The following is a 25,132-nucleotide window of genomic DNA, read 5'->3' as shown; positions in this document are numbered from 1 at the left end:
GGTAGTGTTTAGTGTTTTTCTAGTGTTTTTCTCCTTGGCATTTTTCCAGGTGAAAACGTCGGACACACAAAAAATGCGGAACCCACGGACATGAATAAGGTGTCATTTCATCCAGGGCATTCCAGACATCTTGTGGTCCAAGTTTGATCCACATCTATCTATCGTTGGGGCAGGAATAAGTGAAAAACTGTTGCAAAACTACCGAAAGTAGCAGAACATTGGCGTATCAGCAATATGCCAGTGTTCTGCATCTAGGGTGGTGGAGCGGGGCGCTTTGTCACATCATCATCCAATTTGTTATATATGTGCAGATTGTGGATCTGTGGGGGGCTTTTGCATGGGGCGAGGTGCGCTTGTAGTCTCCATTGGTGTGCATTGGTTGCTTCGTGCAGGATCTGCCCTGAGTCAAGACAACAGACCAGTGATGCATTCCATGAGAACTCTGAAAATTGTAACTCGTATTCGTTGTAATGCTGCCTCTCACCCGAACTCTGAAAACTGTAATTTGGCACAGAGAGTCGTCACTGCGTCATTGCATCACTGCGTCATTGCATCACTACGTCACCAGTGCCTGACATGGCACCAAACAATCATCTGAAAACACTGCAGAGTACTGATTGTAGATGGTCCTAGATGTCTGTAGATCTGTTCAATTGATATTTGAAATCCGTGGTCCACATTACTTTGCTGGATTAATGAAAAAAGTAATAAAAAATAATCCTTAAAATGCTGTCAACTCATTCCTAGAAAACACTGAAATGTGCGATTCAGTGATGCATTCAAGATCCAGCGAGGCATCAGAAAATAGAAGCCACGCAATGGTAATTACCCAAAGAAATACCACAACTATTTTCGTATTTCATGGAAACATAACTTACTGAAAATGTAATCAAAGGAAAAAATTCAACAAAAAATGACACTTCCGACATAGCACCAGTTGGCCACCCGTCACTGAGATTGCAGCTCTATTTCCACAAAGGTTGGTTGCTTAGCGAGACGAGCAACCAGTAGACGAGAAACCGAGGGGAGCCCATGCTGCGTTCAAGTAAACTTGGAAAATCATGCTGCGTTTCAGAGAACCCAGGAGACTGTGAAACGCACCCAACACAACTAAACTTGATCCTGTGTATTGTTGCCTGCAGCTATATTTAGGGTCCACGGAATGTGGGAGAGGACCCTATTGTTATTGCTTCATTTATATGGGTCCTCTGCCACTTTGTTATTGCTCCGTTTATTCTTGTTGTTGTTGTTGTTGTTCTTCTTCTTCTTCTTCTTCTTCTTCGTCTTCTTCTTCTTCACCTTTTTTGTGTCAGCTTTATGGGGGCCTGAAGATGCTCGAAAACTAACAAAACGTTGCACACACGTGAGTCCCGGCCTTTGATATTATATGGGTCCCGTGCATGGGCGAGGCAAGTCAGCCATGCCCCATTGACAATTAAAAAAAACTCCAACCTATTAATTTTTTTCCACGAAAACTGACGAAATTTGGTACACATATGTAACATCACTAGACTTAAAAAAAAAATTGCCACCATGACCGAAGCCCAACAGGAAGTCAAACATATTTGATCAAAGGTGCCATTTTAGGCATGGCAAGGCAGTTTTATTTATATAGCACATTTCATACACAAGGCAGACTCCATGTGCTACACATTAAAAAACATGTCTTATAATAAAATAAAACAGGATTTAAAGGAATGCATAAAAAGACATGTCACACAAAAATTTAACAGGATTTAAAAGAATGCATAAAAAGACATTTGAATAAAACAATAAAGATATGAAAAATGCATGTAACTACGTTTAAATAAAGAATAAAGATAGAATGAAATGTAATTCACATTTTAGCAGAAAGCAAAGGTGAACATAAACATTTTTAGTCTTGATAGAAGTAGTCAGGGTTGGAGCAAGTCTCAAATCTTCAGGAAGTTTATTCTAGCTATTTGTTGTATAGTAGCTAAATCCTGCTTTTCCGTGTTCAGTTTTGACTCTGGGAACAATTAACAGACTGGTCCCAGATTTTCTTAGCAGTCTAGAGCAGGGGTGCTCACACTTTTTCAGCATGCGAGCTACTTATAAAATGACCAAGTCAAAATGATCTACCTACTACAAATATGCAAAACATATATTTATTTATAAATATATTGAGGATTCTTTATATCTACAATGTATGTTGATGTACATGCATGACCGCATGAGCCAATATTGCACAACACAACACAATTAACTATGTACATTTTTTGTCATTACCTGAGTTTACTCTGATGACTTGCACTGAATTGAATCAGCCAGGGATGCATAGTCCGGACAGTAGCTGCTGACAGCCAGCCTCAAGCACATTTCCAAATGTTCATCACTGATGGTGGAACGGTACTTGGACTTAATGATCTTAATGTGGGAAAAGGCTGACTCACATAAATAAGTGGAGCCGAATAATGCAGTCAAGGAGGTAGCACATTTCCTCATGTTGGGGTACTTTACCTCTGTGAGTAAGTTCCAGAACTGTCCATGAGCTCTGGACTTCAGCTCAATGTCGGCTTGTAGTGTCAAAATCTCATCTTCCACTCCAGATGGGTTCAGGTGAAACAGTGTTGCAATTTTTGATGCGAGTGAATCAACCTAAGCATCTTCCCGAAAAGGATAGCACATGAATGTAGCGACTGGCTCGAGCAAAGAAAAGTCTTGAAAGGGTTTGTCAAACTCTGACAGACAATTGTCAATCTGCTCTGTGTAGCGTGCACTGTCAAGTTGCACACAGGCCTTCCCTTGCATCTCCAGCTCTGACGCCAGGTTCTGGAAGTTTGCCAAATCATGGCGCTGCAGCTTTGAGGAGAGATGTTGCATCTTTCGTTTGAAAGCATTAACTGAGCTGATCATATTGATCACTGTTTTGTCTTTTCCTTGCAGCTCTAGATTAAGGTCATTCAACATGTTTGTCAGTTCGGTTAAAAATGCCAAGTCTTACAGCCACTGACCGTCATTTAGTTGCGTGTATTCTGCATGTCCAGCTACACGGAAAAACTCCTTAATCTCCGGACAGAGCTCTCGAAATCTTTGCAGGAATTTCCCACGACTAAGCCATCTCACGTCAGTGTGTAACAACAACTCAGAGCGGTCGCAGTCAGCCTTTTCCAGATGTGCACGAAATAGCCGTCTTTGAAGAGATCTGGGGCGAATAAAACAGGCGATCTTCGTTGCAACATCCATGATCTCTTTCATGTTGAGCATTTTAGCGCATAACGATTGTTGGTGGATTATGCAATGGTAATTTAGGAAGTCCGGGAAAGCATCGTCCTGCCTGCGCTTGGCAATAAATCTATTCAAGCGGCCAACCATTGCGGGTGCTCTATCAGTGGTGATAGACACCAATTTGTACACTGGGAGCTGGGTTTTCTCGATAAAGTTTTTGAATGACTGAAATATGTCCTCTCCTCGCGTCTGTTCTTTCATGGGCAGTTCTATTAATAGCTCTTATAAACACAATACGAATGAAAATGCACATCTGGGCTGTGTCACTTACGTCTGTAGATTCGTCCAACTGCAGTGAGAAACACTCGCAATCTCCGATGTCCTTCCAAAGTTGCTGGGTTAAATCCTCAGCCATGGCTTCACAGCATCGACGTATTGAGCACCCCTGGTCTAGAGGGTTCATACAGTGTAAGTATTTCAGTGATGTAGTTTGGACCTAAACCATTTAGTGATTTATAGGTGAGCAGCAGTATTTTGAAATCAATTCTCTGACATTCCAGCAGCCAATGTAGGGATTTAAGAATTGGTGATATATGTTCACATTCTTTGGTCTTTGTTAGAACTCTAGCAGCAGCAATCAATGGTGTCAAACGCAGCACTGAGATCTAAAAGCATTAATATTGAAATTTTGCCGGAGTCAGTGTTAAGACCAATATCATTTACAATATTGATAAGTGCAGTTTCGGTGCTGTGAAGTGGTTGAAAACCTGAATGGAATGGTCATAGCAGCCACTTGATGCCAAGAAATAATTAAGTTGTTGGAGGACAACTTCCTCAATGATTTTACTAATGAAGGATAGAATTGATATTGGTCTGTAGTTGTTAATGATAGAAGCATCTAAGCTTTGCTTTTTTAGAAGGGGTTTAAAAACAGTTTAGAGCAGAAATATTGACGCTTGACTAATGCCTTTGATTTCATCAGAAAAAAAGGACGCAAACTCATTGGATTTAGCGGTGGAAAGAAGTTCGGTCAGCATTTTTGACTTGAAAGATTGCTTGGAAGTCTTATTAGGTGAAAAACTGCCACAGAAAATCTTGCAACCCTTTTGTGTGAAACCTGGACCCTTCTTTTTTCCCTTTTGTTCTCCATTTTTATACATTTCATATATTTTAGCTGTTTCTCTATGCAATAGAATGGAAGTGATGCTACAAAAATGGCAAGTGGAATCCATAGCAACACAGAGCAACCGTCAAACTTCCGGAGCGCTATAATCCTTACTATTAATAATATCACAACACCAATAATGAGGCGTAGCTTGTGCATCTAGTTCTGTCAGACAACTCAACAGCGCCACAAGCTTCCACGCCCTTATGGGCTGGCCTATTTAAGCAGCCAATTCCTTCTGCCCTACCTGGTTTGCTTCCTGGTTTGCTGCCTGCTTGCTTGCTATGTTGCTGTGCTCCCACCACCTCTCCTGCATCCATCTGTTGGGCTCTACTCTTCTATCAATGATGGGATTCAAGCTCATCCGTCCTATATTGCTAGCTCACGAAGCATGCCTGGTTTCTGTACACCTCACTGGGAGTGATTAGCAGTACAGCCCAGACACCAAACTCAAACAATGCTAAATAAACAGAGGTCATTTTAGATTTAATCGAAGAGTTGTCTGTCAGAATTGCCGTTATTGTTACTGCACTGCTGTTAAAATGTGTAACTGTATATATGCATAATACTACTCCCTGTTAACTGTTTATATATTTGTACATATATTTTATTTGATTTTTATCTCTTTTTTGACTTGCTCCATCCAATTTGCTTGTACATATCATATCTGATATGTTTAGCCCCTTTCCCATATGGAATCCGTAACATTGCTGGATAAAAAATATCCGACAATGGTAGTATGTAGTCATTCCCACATAGACTCCTTTATGGAAAAGGTCCGTATGAGTCTGTTGGCTCTTAGATGACTGTTCCAGATACGTTAAGTCATGCTCGCGCGACCCAATGTTATTAAATCAGTGTGATAATTTTCAACCTGTCCTTCATTCTCTGCCTCCGGAGAATGAACGTTCTCTGTCTGTACTGCCTGGGCTGTAGCTGCTGGGCGGAGCAGCTAGCTGCTGGGCGGAGCAGCCAGCTGTAGGCGGTTAACCATGGTGGTTGCTGGGGCTGCTTCTCCCCCAGTCCTCCGCCGGACCCCTGGGTGCTGCTGCTGCCAGTCGGGAGAGAGCAGCCACTGAGAGTCCCTGTTTGCGCGCCACTGTGGCAGTTTCACCAACCACATTCCAACCGAGTGGCGTATTCAGGGCCCTCCAGCACAGAGAGGGACAATGGGGTTGTGAAAACACAAGTTTATTGTCGAGAGGGGGCTAGATAGAACAAGCCCTGGAGCAGATGGACAGCATGTCATGACAAGGGCTCTTCTCCTGTGTGTGTGTTGGGATGGGGTTTTTACCTGTTGCTCATTAGCCCAACCAATGAGCAACAGGTGTACAGCCACACTGATCCTGGGCCCAATTTCCTAGACCCAGGACATTTGTGGCTGCTCAAACCACACCATCCACATACCACAACGAGTTTTAGCTCTTGTTTATACCTCTTGTATCCATTGCTTTTAGTCCTGTTAAGACGACACGTTACAGTGATGCCCTTTCTGGAACTTTTTATACGGTTCTAACTCAGTGAAATGAACGCTTGTACCTGCTTGATTATGATAGATGCAAAACTAATGATCCTTGAATATATTTTTGCTAGGTTTTATGCAATGCCTCTGTAAAAACCTGATTATCATCAGGTACTTGTGACAAACATATTATTTTAACAGAATGAATGATGATCGTTCCTTTATCACACCTTCACGTAATCATCCCTGACAGGCCCGTCTTCACTTTAACCCATGGTTACCTCTGAGCTATTGTACTGTCAGAGTAGTGTCAGTGTTCTGGTCTGGTCTGTGAAACCTTTTCTTCCTTAACAGCCACTCCATTCAGTTCACCCGTGAGTGTCTGATTGCTCCATAGAGCTTGGCGAAGAAATGTGAGGGTTGATAATGTCCCAGAGCTCAGAAATAGTGAGCTTGAGCACAAAATGCATATATATTTGTCATCTTTTGTCCTTATCTGAATGTCTCATCAGAGGAGATGCGGGGTATCGAGGAGGAGCCCAGCCACCTGCCGCTGGTGGTGTGCATCGACAAGCTTACCAAGGTGTACAAGACGGGCAGCAAGCTGGCCCTTAACAAGCTGAGCCTCAACCTCCATGAGAACCAGGTGGTCTCCTTCCTGGGACACAACGGAGCGGGCAAGACCACCACAATGTAAGAGCGGAAAGTGTACAGTATGTTAACGCCTAGTGATGGACTATTCATGGTGGACTTGTTTGACTTGGACCTGGTTGAGATGAACTAGGTCCTTGTTAATCAAAAGTCTGAACATAAGCTTGTCCAAATTTGTGGGGTTGAAATTTTGTGTAAAGAACATTTTCTGCCCAAACAGATGTTCTACAGACTATTCTCAAAAATGTGTCTGCAGAAGCCAAATCAGCATTGAAGTTGTGTAATCTGAGCCTGGCATAACTGTCGTCCATTTATATTTGTGTTTGTGGGGGAGTTTGTGTTTGAGTTTGTGTTTTGTGGGAGTTTTTTACTCAACTCACATATATCCATAAAAATAACTACAGACACGGTTTACAATGGAACTAAGATGCTAGATTAAGGGGAGTAAATTATTCTTAGAAAGCTGTAATTGTCAGCTATGGTGTTATCATTGGGGAGACGGAGTACCCATTCTGTTCTGAATGAGAAAATCCATAAGGCTAACAATCGCAGCACAGACAACAAAAATTGGCCAATAAATCAATCTCTGCCCTGTACGACAATGAATATAATATTATACATGTTTAATGTTATGGGTGTGTGACTCTGCTTAATCAGCAAGCTACTGCTAGCAAACATGGTGAGAAAAACTAAAGATACATTATTTCTGGGAGAACAGGGAGGAAAAACTGAACAAGATATGAAAGATAAAGAATTAATAGAACTATGCATCAGTGCATAGACATTGATTTGTTGCAGTGTTCCAATGAATGGCAGCTCACCGTCTTTGGAGAAGGAAGAGTATAGAAAAATACAGTACAATGCTTGAGTTGTTTAATATGGGCACAGCGTGATTAAGAGTCTTCGACAACGATAATTAGTTGAGACAAAGTTGATTTACAGTGCGAGTTTAGCCATATAGGAAGTTGCCTGGCTTTGTAAAGTCAGCATTAGATCTCGATCGAACGAAGAGATAGAAGATCCCCATTTAAGGAGAGAAACCCAGAATGACACCTGAGCGAACTGACTTCTCCTACTGCAACTTAGGTCCATTCTGACCGGCCTGTTCCCGCCCACCTCTGGCTCCGCCACCATATATGGTCATGACATCCGCACGGAGATGGAACTAATTCGCCAGAACCTGGGCATGTGTCCGCAGCACAACGTGCTGTTTGACAAGCTGAGTGTGGAGGAGCACCTGTGGTTCTACTCCAGGCTTAAGGGTATGGACGAAGTGGACATTCGCAAGGAAATGGACAAGTGAGTGGGGAGGTTGACACATGAGGATGGTGGTAAATATGTGAATACGTGTCTGCACTTCTGCTCTTCTCATCTTGTCTATTTCTGTAGATAACATCCACAAATGGCAACCATGGTAAACGGTGATAAACAAAGGCTACTAAGGATAACCTAGGCTACTAGCTAGTGTCAATTATGGAGAAAGAAAGTGAATGTTGTGACTAATCAAACATAAGTTTAGTAGAAATTACGTTATGTCATTGTAATTTGTCAAATATTTATTCCGGTAACTGTGGACTCGACGTATTGCATAGAAAAAACTAATTTGATAACTCAAAATTACAAAGGCAAGGCAAGTTTATTTATATAGCACATTTCAACAAAAACGCAATTCAATGCACTTTGCATAAAACAGCAAAAGCATGCAGACAAAGTGCAAAAGAAACACATTATGAAAGGACATAGAATGCACAAAGTTAAAAAAATAGAATAAATAGAATGCATAAAAGTTACAGTGCATAAATCAATGAAACCTTGTTTTACACTTTGTTAACAATTATTTCACCTATTCCCAGAATAGGTTCCTAGAATTCCCAGAATTTAACTTGTGAAGGCGAAATCCTAGCCCCAGAGAACCGGTCTGGAGATCTTTTCAGTTATCTGAAATCGCCGCTTCAGATAGGCCGAACCTGTTATAATACAGTGCACACGAAACCACTAGTATTCACATTTCAACAAGACAATTCAAAGGGCTTTACATAAAAAATCTGAATCATTAAGACAAACTGCAAAAGAAACCCATTATTAAAATAAATAACACATTATAAAATGACACAGAATGCATAAAATAAAGTCATAAAAGTAACAGTGCAATGCAAGAAATGAATATAAAGCAAATTAGGGTTAGTAAAAGGCAGTGGCAAGCAGAAAAATCCTAGCCTTAATTTAAAAAAGGTGAGAGTTGCAGCAGAACTGCAGTTTTCTGGGAGTTTGTTCCAGATATGTAGTGCATAAATACTGAGCGCTGCTTCTCCAAGTTTAGTTTTGACTCTGGGGACAGAAAGCAGAAGTGTCCCAGACGACCTGAGAGGTCTGGATTGTTCACAACGTAGCAGAAGATCAGAATGTATTTTGGCCCTAAACCAGGGGTGCCCAATACGTCGATCGCGATCGACTGGTAGATCGCAAAGGTAGTGCGGGTAGATCGCACGCCATTCAAAATAAATAAATAAATAAATAAATAAATAAATAAATCTGCAAGGAAAAGACTAAACCGTGGTCAACATGATCAGTTCAGTTCAGTAGTGCAACTTCTGTCCTCAAAGCTGTAGTAGAAGTATACTCAGTATATACATATAAATAAATATATTTAGCATTTTTAATAAAGGTAGATCATTTTGACCTGGTCATTTTAAAAGTAGCTTGCAAGCCGAAAAAGAGTGGGCACCCCTGCCCTTAACCATTCAGTGCTTTATAAACCAACAGTATTATTTTGAAATCAATTCTTTGACGGACAGGAAGCCAGTGTAAAGATCTGAGAACTGGAGTGATATGATCCACTTTCTTGGTCTTAGTGAGGACTCAGAATCACCTGCAGCTGCCTGATCGATCTTTTGGGGAGACCTGTAAAGACACTGTTACAGTAGTCTAGTCTACTAAAAATAAATACCTGGATGGAAAGGGTTAGGGGGTTGCATGCAAGTTTTTCCAAATTCTCCTGAGACAAGTCCTTTAATCCTTGATATATTCTTAAGGTGATAGTAGGCCGACTTTGTAATTGTTTTAATGTGAATGTTGAAATTAAGGTTAGAGTCCATGACAACATCCTGATTTCTGGCTTGGTTTGGGCTTTTTAACATGACAGATTAAATTGGAGTGCTGGCTTAAGTTGTTCTTCCTTAGCTCCAAAAACAATGACTTCAGTTTTGTTTTTGTTTAATTTGAGAAAATTCTGGCAAATGCAAACATTGATTTGTTCAATGCACTTGATCAGTGATTGTATATGGACCATGGTCCCCTGGTGATATGCTTATGTCAATTTGGGTGTCGTCTGCTTAATTAAGGTAACATATTTTGTTGTTTCCTTCAAGCCAGTGGGAGCATGTAGATGTAAAAAAGAAAAGGCCCCAGAATGGAGCCTTGGGGAACTCTGCATGTCATTTTTGTACGCTCAGATGTGTAATTACCTATAGACACAAAGTAGTCCCTGTCCAGTCTAGTAATATGCTGTGGTCAACTGTGTCAAATGCAGCACTGAGATCCAGTAATACTAAGACTGAAATTTGACACTATCTGTGTTTAGATGGATGTCACTGAAGACCTTAACAAGAGCAGTCTCAGTGCTGTGGTGTGGTTGAAATCATGACTGGAAGACATCAAAACAGTTGTGTAGTGCCAAGAAATTGTTCAGATGTTGAAATACATCGTTTTCAATGATTTTTCTTAAAAGCGGAGGTTTGATATAGTGAGGTGTCTAGATTGTTTTTCTAACCTAGTTTTTATGAGTGTCTTGATGATTTTTCAGGGCCTTGTGGGAAGAAACCTGAGAGAAGAGACGTGTTGACAATTTGTAGTAGATCTGAGGCCATGCAAATTGAAATGAAATGAATGGAAACAATCTGTAAGTGATACACCAGAGGTGGAGAGAAGGGGGAGGGTGAAACACCTCATGCTCTTGCATTTGTATGTGTGTGTGTGTGTGTGTGTGTGTGTGTGTGTGTGTGTGTGTGTGTGTTCGCACCTGTTCAGGATGATCATCGACCTAGAGTTATCTAACAAGCGCCACAGTCTGGTGCAGACTTTATCGGGGGGCATGAAGAGGAAGCTCTCAGTGGCCATCGCCTTCGTGGGCGGCTCCAGGGCCATCATCCTGGACGAGCCCACAGCGGGGGTAGACCCCTATGCCCGCAGGGCCATCTGGGACCTCATCCTCAAGTACAAACAGGGTGAGTGAAGAGCCAGATTGTTATTGTATCATCAGACTCCCAAATCAATAGTGAGCTTGGAGACCAAAGTGATCCTATTTTTGGAACTCATAAGACATTTCTCACGGAGTGAAAGGAACAATGAACCCCTTTAACTGCTTGGTCCTTAAATCCACATAATTAATGATCCCTTCCCAGATTTGGTACTCTCTCAGATCTGTCTAATCCCCCTGTTCAGGGCGCACCATCCTGCTCTCCACCCACCACATGGACGAGGCTGACCTCCTCGGGGATCGCATCGCCATCATCTCCCACGGGAAGCTCAAGTGCTGCGGTTCACCACTGTTCCTTAAGAGCACCTATGGGGACGGATACAAGCTGACTCTGGTCAAGAAGCAGAGCGAAGGCCTCGGTATGTCTGTGTGTATGTATGTGTTATGTATGGGATTTTTTTTTAGATAACTTGGATAACTTTGCCAACCCTCAGGTCACAAGACGTAACTTTCCTCTCAATGTTTAATTTCAAATCCCACATCTGTTGGTATCTTGGTATCTGCAAACCCTGACGATCAAACTGCCAACTCAAACTGACAGGGGGTCATAATGGAAACCCTGTCACGAGGGGGGGGGGGGGGGGGGGGGTCAGGGGATCCTGGGTATTACTTAGTATATTTTGGTTTATGTGCAGTGACTATAAAACATTTAAATAGTATGAGTAAATCTCAAATAAAACATACTCTTCCTACACAATTCATTTATTACATGAATAAAATGTGTGTGTGTGTATATATATATATATATATATATATATATATTGAAATTTTAACTTTTTTTTGTAGTTCTCACTGAATTTTGATATAACAATGTAGAAATTATGACAGTTAATTCATTATATTTTTTATACCAAGTTCTGGGCCACTGCACAGCAAAAGCCCGTGCCCATGGCCCAATGAGGTTCGATGCCATCTGTGGTTCAATGCCATTTTGACCACTTTATCACTATTCCCTATAAATTTAAGTTTATTTTTTCTATACGTATATGTTCTGTTGAGTGGAATAATAGAACCTCTTTTGTCAGCGTTTGTAACACCTTTTTTGTACAATAAATTATCCAAAGTTTCAACAAATTTCTTTAGGAGTGCGCTCGAAAACCATGGACTGCTGCCCATTCCTCTACCTTCAGATTCCGTGACAGTAATTATAATAATTAATTAAAATAATAATTATAATAATAACAGCAAAATATAATGATCGGATAACCGGAAAGTCTCACCATGACACCCCTTATAAATGCACTTCAATTATCACCTTATTATCACCTTAAATTATTACTCTCTGCAGAGAGTAATAGTTTCACTTTAACGTGTGGATATTAGTGCCAGTATTTGTGAATTGGACATTTTTTGCAACAAGGCTCAATTGCATAGAAAGAGGCAAATTTTGAGCCAAATGTATTAAAAATACCTCCTTTAAATACACCCAAATAGCACCGGTGCACCGAGACACTGTTTGGGTGGCAGCGCAGTTAGGGGTGCATTTTACTGTTTGCAGGTGCTTTTTCTGTTATTTGCGCTGGTTTAGCAGCCGCAAAAGCCAGACAATCCTTTTGTGAATTCGCCCCTGAATGATTTCAGTTTGCATGTTGCAACATACTATTTGTTTATGAAACATACTATTCCGATTCAGACGGCTGGGATGTAAATTAACTGGTTTCAAGAATACATACCCTAAATAAAAGCACACCGAGACGTGATACCGTGACAACCGACATTGTTGGCTATTTGAAGACAGACACATTTTTAATGAATGAATAAGATGGAACCAAATCAATAAACTTATTAAAATAGAGATAGAGAATGCTACTTGTAGAGATAGAGATATAGATAGAGAGAGAGATTTCAAAGCAATGTTTCAACTACGCCTTGGCAGTCACACCCCCCTACCCTCTTCTCGCGCTCAATGACAAATTACCTCCATACCTCCCTCCATCCATCTCTATCTAGCTTCCGTCCATGGCGGTTTACAGCTGGCCTTATTTTCTTGGCCCTATCCCTGAAGTTTTCATTCTCCCACTATTTCTCCTCGACGTCCCCACTTTTTCTCACCCTCCATCCATCATGGACCTCTCTCCCTCTCTCTCCCTCTCTGTCTCTCTGTCTCTCTCTCTCTCTCTCTCTCTCTCTCTCTAGACCAGGGCAGCGAGCCGCAGCCTCCTTCCTCTCTTCCTCCACCCTCGTCTCTCTCCCCCTGCTCGGAGGCTAGGGTCACCCAGTTCATCCGGCAGTTTGTGGTGTCATGCCTCCTGGTGTCCGACTCCAACACGGAGCTGTCCTACGTGCTGCCCTCCGAGGCCGTCAAGAAGGGCTGCTTTGAGAGGCTGTTCCAGGTGCGTTCGCCAGTACACCATCACGCCAGTACACGTGTTACACTGCAAAGAAAAAAGAAGAAAAACTAAAACATCTCTGATCTTCAAAAAAATAACAGAAAATTGTCAATCAATGAAATCATTATGTCTTATTTATTTTTCTTTTGGGATAAATTCACTGACGTTGATTTCTGAGTATTAGATTATAGATAAATACAGGACAGCTCAATAAAAATATGATGAAAAAATATATAGAATATTTTTAAATTATGCAATAAACCTGACAGCTAACTATACCCAATAAAAATTATTTGATATTTTGCTTGATAGAAGTTTTTTTAACATAACTTTTTTTCTTTAAAGATTTTTTTTTCACTTATGTAAGCTAATATCATTGATTATAAAATAATTCAAGTTTCCCTTATGAGTCGTCAAACTGTTGCATTTTGGGAACTTTTGGAATTTCCTAAAATATCAATATGCATAAAAGTGAAATTGAGTGCTTAATCATGGGTAAAGATTAATGAAAGATCAAATAAAACATATATACTACATTAAAGACAGCATTCAAAAGAAAGCGCATAGCCTCCATGTTAAACATTTGTGTCAAATCTACATTAACCTGCAGAACGTTTTATTTCTTTCAAATGAAATAATTTAAATTAGCAAGGTTGTCCGACAGATGTTGTCTTCGAGTGGGCTTGTTGTTTCTCTCTGGGCATAAGCCAGTCCAATTGGTGGGGATGAACATGTGTTCAAAGACCAATTTTGTAAAGGGAAAGTAGGGATCAAATATTCCAAAGAAGTTCTTATTCAAGTAGAACTACGAAACTCAGAGAAATCCTTTAAAAAGTACCGTTTAGGTCCATTTAAGTGTTCATCGTCTCGGCCACTGCAGGCGCTGGAGCAGAGCCTGGATTCCCTGGCCCTGACCAGCTTTGGTGTGATGGACACCACTCTGGAGGAGGTTTTCCTCAAGGTGTCTGAGGAGGACCAGTCCCTGGAGAACAGTGACGCCGGTAAACACGACAACCCCGTTGGACTCTGGAAGTTCAATAAGTTACAAAACAGGATTCTGAAGCAAGTTAAAAGTGCTGATATGAATGTTTTGTTTTCTTAACTTCTTTAACAATAAATTGATTGTTCCCCAAGGGGGAAATTATGCAGTTTCAAGCAGGCATAAAAACTCATTTTATATATTCAAGTATCTATGGATGGATGGATGTATGGATGGATAGATAGATACATGAATGGATGGATGGATGGATGGATGGATGGATGAAAGTTGTAATATCAAGGGAAATGTGTAGCAAAAATGAAATGTAAATTCACACCTATTCACAAATCTATGTTGATTCACAAATGCAGACTTAAGTTTAAATGTATAACAAGGGCTGAAACCACATTCATCCAAAAAAAATGAAATATTGTTTCTGACAGCCAACTCTTAGATTTAATTTAAGGTGATATTTAGCATTGTTTGAGTTGAAGCATCTGGGTTTGCTGCTCATCACTCCTGACAAGGTGTACATAAAACATAGGCGCGCTTAATGAGCTAGAAATATAGTGAAATATAGAGTGATAATGTAAGTAAAATAAAGTGAAATTGTATGAAGTATAAAGTAAAAAAAGCAAAAGAAAAACCAGTTATAATAAAAGTATTTAAAAATTAGTATAAAAAGTATTCCCATAAGGGTGTGGCGCTGTCGAGTTGTCTGACAGAACTAGCTATACAAGCTGCATATCATATTTTCTCTTTTTTCTGAGAGCAATATAATTGTTTTAATATGGATAAAAATAGTCACAGATACTGTATGTGTCTGCTTTTGACATAACTTGAATTAGATTCATATATATACGGCACAAGTAGCAAATCACCCCCATCCCATATAATTGTATTTGCTTCCCTACCTTATTTACATTTACATTTACATTTAGTCATTTAGCAGACGCTTTTATCCAAAGCGACTTACAAGGGAGAATAACATTCAAGCTACATTGCGACAGAGATTAGTGTAACAACAACATTAGTGTAACAATAAATATTGCTAGGTGGTGCTAAGTAATTGTAGGTTAGGACAGTAGGTACTCACTGAAGAGCTGGGTCTTCAAGTGCTTCTTAAAGACAGAGAGGGAGGTTCCCGCTCTGGTCATTTTTGGCAGCTCGTTCCACCAACGTGGAACTATAAATGAGAATAGCCTGGATTGCCGTGGTTGTACGGCCGGCAGAGCCAGGCAACGCTCATTTGACGAGCGCAGCATCCGGGGGGCAACATGTGCTCTTACAAGAGCATTTAAGTAGGGGGGAGCATTCCCAGCAATCACTCTGTAGGCCAGCATAAGAGACTTGAACTTGATGCGGGCGGCTACAGGTAACCAGTGGAGTTCAATGAGCAGCGGAGTGACATGTGCCCTCTTTGGCTGGTTGAACACCAGTCGCGCCGCCGCATTCTGTATCATCTGTAGTGGCTTCCCTGCACAGACCGGCAAGCCTGTTAAGAGGGCGTTGCAGTAGTCGAGATGGGACATCACCAAGGTTTGTACCAGCAGTTGAGTGGCATATTGGGTCAGGTACGGCCTGACTTTTCGGATGTTGAGTAGTACGAAGCGGCAGGACCGGGAGACGGCGGCAACATGGTCCGAGAATGTCAGTTGGTCATCAATAATGACACCAAGATTCCTTGCAGCCTTGGTAGGAACAAGATTTTAATATCAATGTTGTGATAAATACCTTGTTTGGCCGGGAAGACCAGCAGTTCCGTTTTCGCCAGATTTAGTTGAAGATGATAATCCTTCATCCATGTGGATATGTCAGCGAGACAATCCGAGATCTGCATCGAGACAGTAGGGTCGTCGGGCGGGAAGGACAGATAGAGTTGAGTATCATCCGCATAGCAGTGATATGAAAAGCCATGTGAGCGGATGATCGGGCCCAGTGAGGTGGTGTATATGGCAAAGAGGAGGGGTCCTAGCACCGAGCCTTGGGGCACCCCTGTGGTGAGGTTGTGAGGCACAGACAGCTGGCCTCGCCATGTCACACTGAACGAGCGCCCAGTAAGGTAAGATTCGAACCAGGAAAGTGCACTGCCCGTTATGCCCATACTTGAGAGTATGGACAGGAGTATGCAATGATTGACAGTGTCAAAAGCAGCTGATAAGTCTAGCAGAATGAGAACCGAGGATTTGGCAGCAGCTCTAGCAGTTTTTAAGGCCTCTGTCACAAACATAAAGCATGAATCCACACAACATGGGTGATGGAAGCGTGAAAACACAGAAGATAACAAAATGTCACAAAATATAACAGGTGTCCCATGCCGGTCTTGTTTATTCATTCATGTTTATTTATTCTTCCGCTCATGTGGTGAAGACATGAAAGACTCTCCCGGGGGAAGCTCGGCGGGGAAACCGCAAATGTTCCCAGCCGGAGGCCTGGGCGGCCTGGGGGCCCCTCAGAGCGAGACCGGCCCTGTGGCAGCCAGGTGCGAGAGGCGGGAAGTGGAGCTGAGCAACCTGGTGATGTGCTCCAAGCTGAGCCAGAGCCAGTCCTCAATCAAGTCCTCATCCTCGTCCATCGGCTCAGTGAGGGGGGATGAAGGCGGGCTCTACGCAGACTTCTATGGAGACTACTGTCCCCTCTTCAACACTGCACCGGAGTACGAGTCGGCCAGCCTGAGAGGTGAGAGAGCAGGGCAGAGAGAGGATTTCTGGGTTTCCTATTAAGTTTCTATGAAGGAATTGAAATGTCTCTCCCCAGAAAATACTATGTGTTTCGATTCCTTTTCGGGAATGGATAAGTAGAACATCAGGAATGTACAACTTATAGGGAAAATTTGATGCATTTGTAATTGGTCATTAAGGCCTGGACCCCTACAGACTGGACCCCTAAAATATTTCCAACCCGGCAAAAACTATCTGGAACACCAACTTCAGCATAACAAATGAACACGGTTGGAGTCTTGTTTGAACCGCGTTGTCACAAACAATACCTTGTGGTTCAAAATTAATCTAAATCGATCCACATATGGAGCAGATATTAATGAAATACTAAGCAAATTTCACCCAAAATTTTCATGTCTTGGTTAACTGTCACGTCAATATTCGTAAATAAAATGAACGAGATGAGATTTACAGTATGGCGCATCATACTATTTACTATATATGTACAGATTCAGAATGATTGATTTAAGAAAGAACTATGATATGATACAACATTAAACTGAAGAGGTCTGTTTCATTCGCTGTGGAAACGCATAATATTTTCTGGGACATTTGGAACTAGTAGTTCAACTACAATTTTCTGTAATGTGGTGGAGCAGTTTAACTATTTACAGTCAATGTAATTGGGAGCTTATTTGACTACATTTTCAGAGTAGTTACATCGTACTCCTTTCTCTGAAATTATTTGAAAACTTGGGGACCCCTGGGAGGGAGCCTGAAGTTCTACCCAGTTCTTTTATTTAAGACATTGTATTGTTCTTTTGCAGTTAATCCCACAATTGTTACATGACATGTTAAAGGTCATGGCAAAATTATACTGTTACTGTGTTACTGTGTATGTATTTCAAACCGAGAGGAATGCTATATTCCCAAAATCCCGGTTAAAAAGAAAGTAGATTCAAACGTTGATGCTATTCCATTGACTTTTCATGAATTGTATCCTCACAAACTCCTTTGACTATGTGGTGTTCACATTTCAGTCAATGTCATGCAAACCTGGAGGGGGGTTACCGTAGATAGTAGCAAGTCCAGTTGAATGCAATAAGTTATGTTGGCGGTCGTTCAGCTGCTTCAATGCTTCCAGTTTGATCTCTGACCTCCAGGGGACGTGGAGAACCCTTCCTCGGTGGAGCCGGAGGTTCTTGAGGGGCAGGGTAGCTTCAAGCTGGAGGGCTGGTGGCTGAAGCTGCGGCAGTTCCATGGACTCATCGTCAAGAGGTTCCACTGCGCCAAGAGGAACACCAAGGGATTGTTCTCGCAGATCCTCCTGCCCGCCTTCTTTGTCTGCGTGGCCATGACCGTGGCTCTGTCTGTGCCCGAGATTGGTGAGACCAGCAGTCGCAGTTGATTAACCGATAATGTTATTTAAATATTTAATTTAGTCTGTATGCGCTAGGGCAGGTGTCGGGAACCTGTTTGGCTGGGAGAGCCATAAAAGCTAAATATTTCTAAATGTATTTCCTTGTGAGCCATATAATATTTAATAAAATTGAATGCAACTTAATGAGTGCTTTTCTAAGTAAGGCATACATTTTTAACGTATAACACATCTCTTAGTACTTAAAAAAGCGCTATATATAATACATTTCTCTTTATTCTTCTAAATAATATTGTTATTATACTGTAGCTAACCAATAAAAAATTTAATACTTTTTACCATTAATCTGACTTCTGGTGCTGCATGGGTTTGCTGATGGCCTTGTGTTCTGGTTCACACGTAGTGAGGTTAAGCTTCATGCAGGCGTTGAGGCTTCCATCAGTTAAACGTGAGCATAGCTTGCTCTTAATGTTTCTCAGGTGCGAGAAAGACTGCTCACATGCATATGTAGAGCCAAACATGGTCAATACGGCAATACTCACACGCTGCATTGTGTGCTATGTGACGGGAAGCTCGTTCCAAGTTTTAAGAATCAGCTGGTCTTCAGGTTCAGGTTCAAGTTCAAGTTCAAGTTCAAGTTCAAGAGTAATTTGTCACATACATATTGGAGTTTTTTCCATTTCTGTCCACTTGTGTTCAGCTGATTGGTCCGACTCGAGGCAGGGAGTTTTCTTAATGATTGTCTGTCTTACAGAGGGGATCAGCGCACGGGCTCGTAAGCAGCCCAGCAGTGAAACGTCATTCCTCCTGCGCCCGAGAGGATCATTATTATCCACAATTATTATAATAATTCTCAGTGATATATGTATTTGTGGCCTGCATGCCGCATATTGAAATGAACAATAAAACTCTCGTCAAAAATCTTGTCTCGTCAAAAATTTTAGCTCAAAATTGTCTGCGAGCCTTATGCTGTCATCGAAAGAGCCATAATTAGCTTGCGAGCCATAGGTTCCCGACCCCTGCGCTAGGGCAATGGTGGCGAGTCAGGGGACCCCCAAACGTTTTAAGAGAGGTTCCAGGGGGTCCCCAGCAAAATAATGAATAGTTCAACTTCACCATTATTTAATTTAAAAGATGTTATAGAATATGCAGTAATGACTGTTTTGGTCATTCGATCATTTGTTTTCCTTTTAGTATAGACAGTTATGGAGGTTTTGACTATACAGGTACTCCTCACTTAACTCGATCTACCTGTTGAACGACCGTTCGGACAATACTGCGCCGTGTGCGCTACGTGCGCGGCGTCTCAGCATCAAGCATCTCATCGCGCATCATCTCGTTCCCGTAGTCTGTCAGTATTCACTACACTAGCATTCGCAATCACCATGGCCCCTTACCGTGAATTAACACGGGTCCTCCTTTATTGACCAATTCACTTAACGACCTGGTCCTAGGAACGGAACTTGGTCGTAAAAGTGAGGAGTACTCTTACTATATAATATCTAACAATAAAAATCTTCTCAGATTGGGGTCCCAGGGACAAAATATTTTCAAATGCGGTCATGCGCATCAAATTGAGTGTCCTTAATATAAAAAAGGTTGATAGTCACCACCCTAGGGACTGCTGTATTTGCTAATACAGAACTCTTACATTGAACAGTCCAGACTTGAGGAATTTACAGTAGCAATGATTTGCATATTATATTGTTTTCTGAAATCAAGTTTATTTAACATATGACATGTGCCTCTTGGCATCCTTTTGTTCTTTTTGGCATATTTTATCATACACTATTTTAGCCTGGTATTAGATATCAATCTGTTGTTATCAGTGCACATGTTTTCTTTCTGTATGGGTTTTTCTTTCACCTCCACAGTTTTGTGGCAATAACGACACTACTTCCAGTGGCAGCCAGTAAGACAGTAATGCGCCATACGCAGTTCTCACAACTGCTGTTGCTAGGAGACCTCTGAAACGCAGATGGACACGTGATTGCATGTCCATCAGACGACATTAATGAATCAACAGAAACAAGAAACAAACCCCTGTCTTCCTGCACTTCACAGGAGACCTGCCACCTCTGATCCTGTCCCCATCTCAGTATCACAACTACACCCAACCTAGAGGCAACTTCATCCCCTACGCCAATGAAGACAGACCCCAGTACAGGTCAGACACCGAGGATATCAATTTCTTTACTTAAAGTATTCTAATTTATGAATATAATCACCGACTGGCTTCTGCTCTATCCCTCTCCAGGAGCAAGCTGTCCCCGGATGCCGGCCCCCAGAAGATCACCGACACCCTGCGGCTACCGTCAGGTGTAGGCGCCACGTGCATCCTCAAGACGCCCTTCAACAGCACCCTGGACCAGCTGGCCCAGACACTGAACCCCAGCGCCAACAACTCCAAGACCCTGGCCGCCCGCTACTTCGACTCCATGTGTCTGGACTCCTTCACCCAGGGGGTGCCACTCTCCAACTTTGTGCCCCCACCGCCCTCGCCGGCACCATCCGACGACCCAGAGGACGGTCTTTGGAACTACACAGCTGCCCCCGTCCCTACCACGGCACATGGTATGTCCCAAACAACCACACAGTTTAAGTTAATAGTTGGTTTTTGTTCTTTAGGGGACACTTTCTTTAAGTGGATGGGGTTAAACTTTACAGGACAATACAATTGGGCGTGACAAAAAGCAACTCAGATTAAACTAGAAGATTTGTTTATCCATCTGCAACTGCAAAGAGAAGGGGTGAGCAATGCAAAATAATTTAGATAAAATGTATTTATTAAAAATGTATGGGCAATTTTTATGAGGAATTATATTTTGCCATATACAGTATATCATATTCTTAAATCCATAATCACACTTGAAAGAATACAACGGAACTGGACCATTATCTTGAACTTATTCTGACTCACCGGATGTAGGTTGTTGGTATAAAGCCTGCCATTGGGCGACTATTTCAGTCGGAATTCTCGTCTCCTTCCGCTATCTGCGTGTCCCCATCGCTGTGTGAAACTACTTCAGTGCTAAGCACAGCGCTAAAATGAAGTGTAGATAGGTCTGGCTGTGCGAGACTTGGTCACCAGTGATCAAGTTATGATGTCTTTTTTAGTAGTAAAATAAGTATCACATAGTGGACATGCGTCTTTTACTGTTTTATGTGGTGTTTCTTTTGCTGGGATTTTGCCATTTTAATGCTGAGGCTCACCTCCCCAAGTCTAAAGGTTCCAGAAAAACAAGTTCCCACCACACTTTTCTTGCAAGGGCACCGTCGCTGCATCCTAGGCTTATTGCCGCCCAAGACAAAATTGTGATTGGTTTAAAAAATACCAACAAGACAGAGTGTTTTTCCGCCTTGTGGGGAACTACCCTTACTCTAACCCTAACTCTGTCCACTACATACCCCCGCCGCTCACCTAGGCCGGGGAGCCTAAGGCGGCCTGTGGACCACCCGGAAGTTAAAGGGCTGGAAAGCCAGGTACCACCGGGTGATACGGCGTTTGTGTCCTTCATGCGGTGGAGCCACTGCAGTGGGGCATGATCCGAACAGACGGTGAAAGCTCGTCCCAGGAGGTAGTAGCAGAGGAAACCGACTGCCCACTTGATGGCTTCTCCACCGTGCTGTATCTCGACTAACGCTCTGAGAGCTTGCAGCTGAGGTACAGCACCAGACGCTCGGTCCCCTCCACCTCCTGGGACAAGACTGTGCCCAGACCTCTGTTCGCTGTGTCGGTCTGCAGATAGAAAGGAAGAGAGACGTTAGGGTTAAACAGCACTGGCATCCCACAGAGAGCCGACTTTACACTCGCAACACCTTCTCTGACCACTGCACCGGATCTGGAGCACCCTTTCAAATTAAGTTGGTCAAGGGGCTGGTTAGCTCTGAAAAGTTGGCGACAAACCTCCTATAGTAGTCGGCCAGCCCCAAGAACTGCCTCACCTCCTTCTTGGTCTTGGGTCTTGGCGTTTTTGCGACCGCAGCGGTTTTATCAAGCTTGGATTGGACCAGGCCTTCGCCCAAGTGGTACCCCAGATGCCGTACCTCCCACTCTCCCACGGCACACTTCTTTGGGTTGGCGGTGAGCCCAGCCCACCTCAGGGACTCAAGCACAGCCCCCACAAGCTGCATATGCAGCTCCCAGGTGTCGCTGTGAATTATATCGTCATCTAGGTATGTCACTATCCTCCCCTACTTTGATTCCCTGTCTTTCTGTCTCTGCCACCCTCTAGCCCTCTCTAGCTCCCTCTAGGTCCCTCTAGGTCCCTCTGTCTGGTTTCACTTCATTCCCTGTCACTGCACACCTGTCCCCAGTCAGTAATCTCACCACCATTCTCCACCTTCCTCGTCACTCCCCTTGTATTTAACCATGTCCTATTCACTCTGTCGGTGCCAGGAGGTAGAGTGGTCCATGAGTCTCTGAAAGGTGGCTGGGGCACTGAACAACCCGAATGGAAGTGGGAGAAAGTGGTATAAGCCAAACAGCGTGGAAAGGCCGATTTTTCCTTGGACTCCTGAGACAAGGGAATCTGCCAGAAGCCCTTGGTTCAAGATTCACATGCACATCACATACATATACATACTTTCATACATATATGCAGTGAAATGTAATGCAACGCACCCGGTGATTACACACAATATGTCCTAGACAGAACACAGTAGCTACCTAAGAAAATTTCTTTCTACTAGACCAACTAACTGATTCCTAAAACGTTTTACAGTAAGTTGAATACTTATAGAATCAAATAAAAATTTATAGAATAAAATTAAATTAAATTAAATTAAATGGAATAGATAAAGGGAATAGACTTATGTATATGGGATAGACTTATGTATATGGGATGGGCAATTATGTAAATACAGATATGTGCATTAAAGTGGTATGTGAATAAAATGAGGTAGTGTTTGTGGGATAATACAGCACAGAATACAACAGTATTACAATTACATTGCATTTAGCAGACGCTTTTATCCAAAGCGACTTACAATTATTCAAACACCGACGGACGCAGCCATCAGGGGTTAAGTGTCTTGCTCAAGGACACTATAGCATGCTAGCAGGAGGAGCCTGGGATGGAACCAGCAACGTTTAGATTACTAGAAGACCAGCTCTACCTCCTGAGCTACCATCCCCTATACCTAAACAGTACGGTGCAGCAATACGTTAACACCGAACAACCCAGAACAGTGACACAGTATGCGACACAGTATGCTACATACAGTACAGAAGGTAGTGGAGCCTATGTGTGTGATTCAGTGAGGACCCCTGGTGAGGTCAGCATTGACAGTTCTTATGGCTTGCGGGAAAAAACTCTGTCTCAGTCTCTCTGTTCTCGCTGTGTGACTGCGGAGGCGCTTGCCCCTTGCAGCAGCTGGAACAGTCCGATATTGGGGTGGTGAGGATCCTTCATGGTCCTGTGGGCTCTGCTACTACACCTCCTGGTGTATGAGTCCTGCAGGGAGGGGAGGGTAGTTCCATTGGTACATTCAGCTGAACGCACCACCCTCTGCAGGGTCTGCCTGTCCTGAGCAGTACAGTTCCCAAACCAGGCAATGATGTTGCCTGTCAGGATGCTCTCCACCGCTTCACAGTAGAAGGACTTAAGTATCCTCACCGAGACCCAGAATTTCCTCAGCTGCCTGAGGTGGTAAAGACGCTGCCTCGCCTTTCTCACCAGATTGTCTGTTTGTAAAGTCCATGTTAAATCCTCTGTTATGTGGACTCCCAGGTACTTGAAGCTTCTCACCTTTTCAACAGAAGTCCCAATAATCACCAAGGGCATGTGCGTCCTCGATTGTAATCCTCGCCTAAAGTCTACAATTAGCTCCTTAGTTTTGCTGAAGTTAGGTGGAGGCTGTTGTCCTGGCACCAGAGTGACAGGTCAGCCACAGGGAGCACATGTCCAGCTCCTTCAGGCTGAGGGAGCTGGACATGTGCTTCCCCACCCTAACCATCTGGGACCGGGCTGTGAGGAAGCCCAGGATCCAGGCACACAGTGGAGTATTCAGTCCAAGCTCTTTCAGCTTGACAGCCAGTCTGGTGGGGACCATGGTATTGAAAGCTGAACTGTAATCGATGAACAGCATTCTCACATCGGCCCCCTTCCGGCCATTCAGGTGCGTGAGCGTGGTGTGCAGTACCTGGGAGACCGCGTCATCCGTGCATCTGTTCTGCCGGTAAGAATTTCAGTCGGCCACTCTACTTCAATGGATGAAAAGTCCCAAAGTTGTTCGTTTAGGGAAGTTTTTATATCCATGAGTACATTGCGGCCGTAAGAGGTAACTGCCAATGCTTTTTTGGCAGACATTATGATAAAAAAAGGAAAAAAATACAAAAATGTGCAAAAGTCGACCGGAGCGCAGGCGACCGCAAGGGGCGGCGGTCTATCGCCACTGGTTAAATCCAGTGTCGTGAAAAAACTAGCTGTACCTAACTGGTCGTGAAATTTATTGATCCGGGGCATCAGGTAGGCGCCAAATTTGGACACCGTGTTCACCCTTCGGTAATCCACGCAGAACCAAACCGACCCAAAACATCAGAAAAGCGACGCTGAAGTGCAGCTATGTCCACCCTTTTGGACGGAGAGAGATGGTCACTGAACAGGGCTGCCATCTGATCGGCCGCCTTTTCAACCGCCGGCCCCAACTCATCCTGCTCAATGACCGGCGCGACCAGAGCTATGGATGAGTCGAGCCCCTGGGTCGTATAAGAGGCGCTGTCATTCCTGAGCCCGGAAAAAATTCTTCCGCGATAACGGCCAAAATCAGCACGCGTAACTTTGCTCTCTGGTCCATTACAAACTGTATTCAGAGGAATTCAAAGGGAGAAAATCCTGTGGAGGCCTGGGGAAACCTCCCACACCGCAGACAACAGGGGGTCCAACCACTTGTCCCAATTACGGCTATCATTGTGAACAAACTTTCGAATCATGTCTTTAGTGTTTAATCAAACTGCTCCACCAGGCCATAGGTCTGGGGATGATAAACGCTGGTCTGAATTGAGTGGACGCACAGTAACTCGTAATGTTCCCGAAGTGTACCGACTTGGAAGATGACCTGA

The 25,132-nt window shown here is 42.9% G+C and overlaps 1 protein-coding gene across 1 annotated transcript in view; it reads left to right on the top strand.

Moving 5' to 3' along the window:
• abca2 (ATP-binding cassette, sub-family A (ABC1), member 2) overlaps positions 1 to 25,132 on the top strand; it is a 59,515-nt gene that overhangs the window by 12,127 nt on the left and 22,256 nt on the right. The window contains exons 15-24 of the mRNA XM_080003409.1: positions 6,329 to 6,509; positions 7,554 to 7,766; positions 10,494 to 10,690; positions 10,908 to 11,081; positions 12,859 to 13,055; positions 13,933 to 14,053; positions 16,402 to 16,710; positions 17,855 to 18,076; positions 20,134 to 20,236; positions 20,327 to 20,643. Coding sequence (XP_079859535.1) covers positions 6,329 to 6,509; positions 7,554 to 7,766; positions 10,494 to 10,690; positions 10,908 to 11,081; positions 12,859 to 13,055; positions 13,933 to 14,053; positions 16,402 to 16,710; positions 17,855 to 18,076; positions 20,134 to 20,236; positions 20,327 to 20,643 — 2,034 coding nt within the window. The remainder of the gene's footprint in view (positions 1 to 6,328; positions 6,510 to 7,553; positions 7,767 to 10,493; positions 10,691 to 10,907; positions 11,082 to 12,858; positions 13,056 to 13,932; positions 14,054 to 16,401; positions 16,711 to 17,854; positions 18,077 to 20,133; positions 20,237 to 20,326; positions 20,644 to 25,132) is intronic.

The sequence above is a fragment of the Zeus faber genome (assembly GCF_960531495.2).
Source record: "Zeus faber genome assembly, chromosome: 7".
In the NCBI taxonomy this organism is placed as follows: domain Eukaryota; kingdom Metazoa; phylum Chordata; class Actinopteri; order Zeiformes; family Zeidae; genus Zeus; species Zeus faber.
The sequence above is the reverse complement of the archived record's forward strand: the minus strand, read 5'-3'. Positions and strand labels throughout refer to the sequence as shown.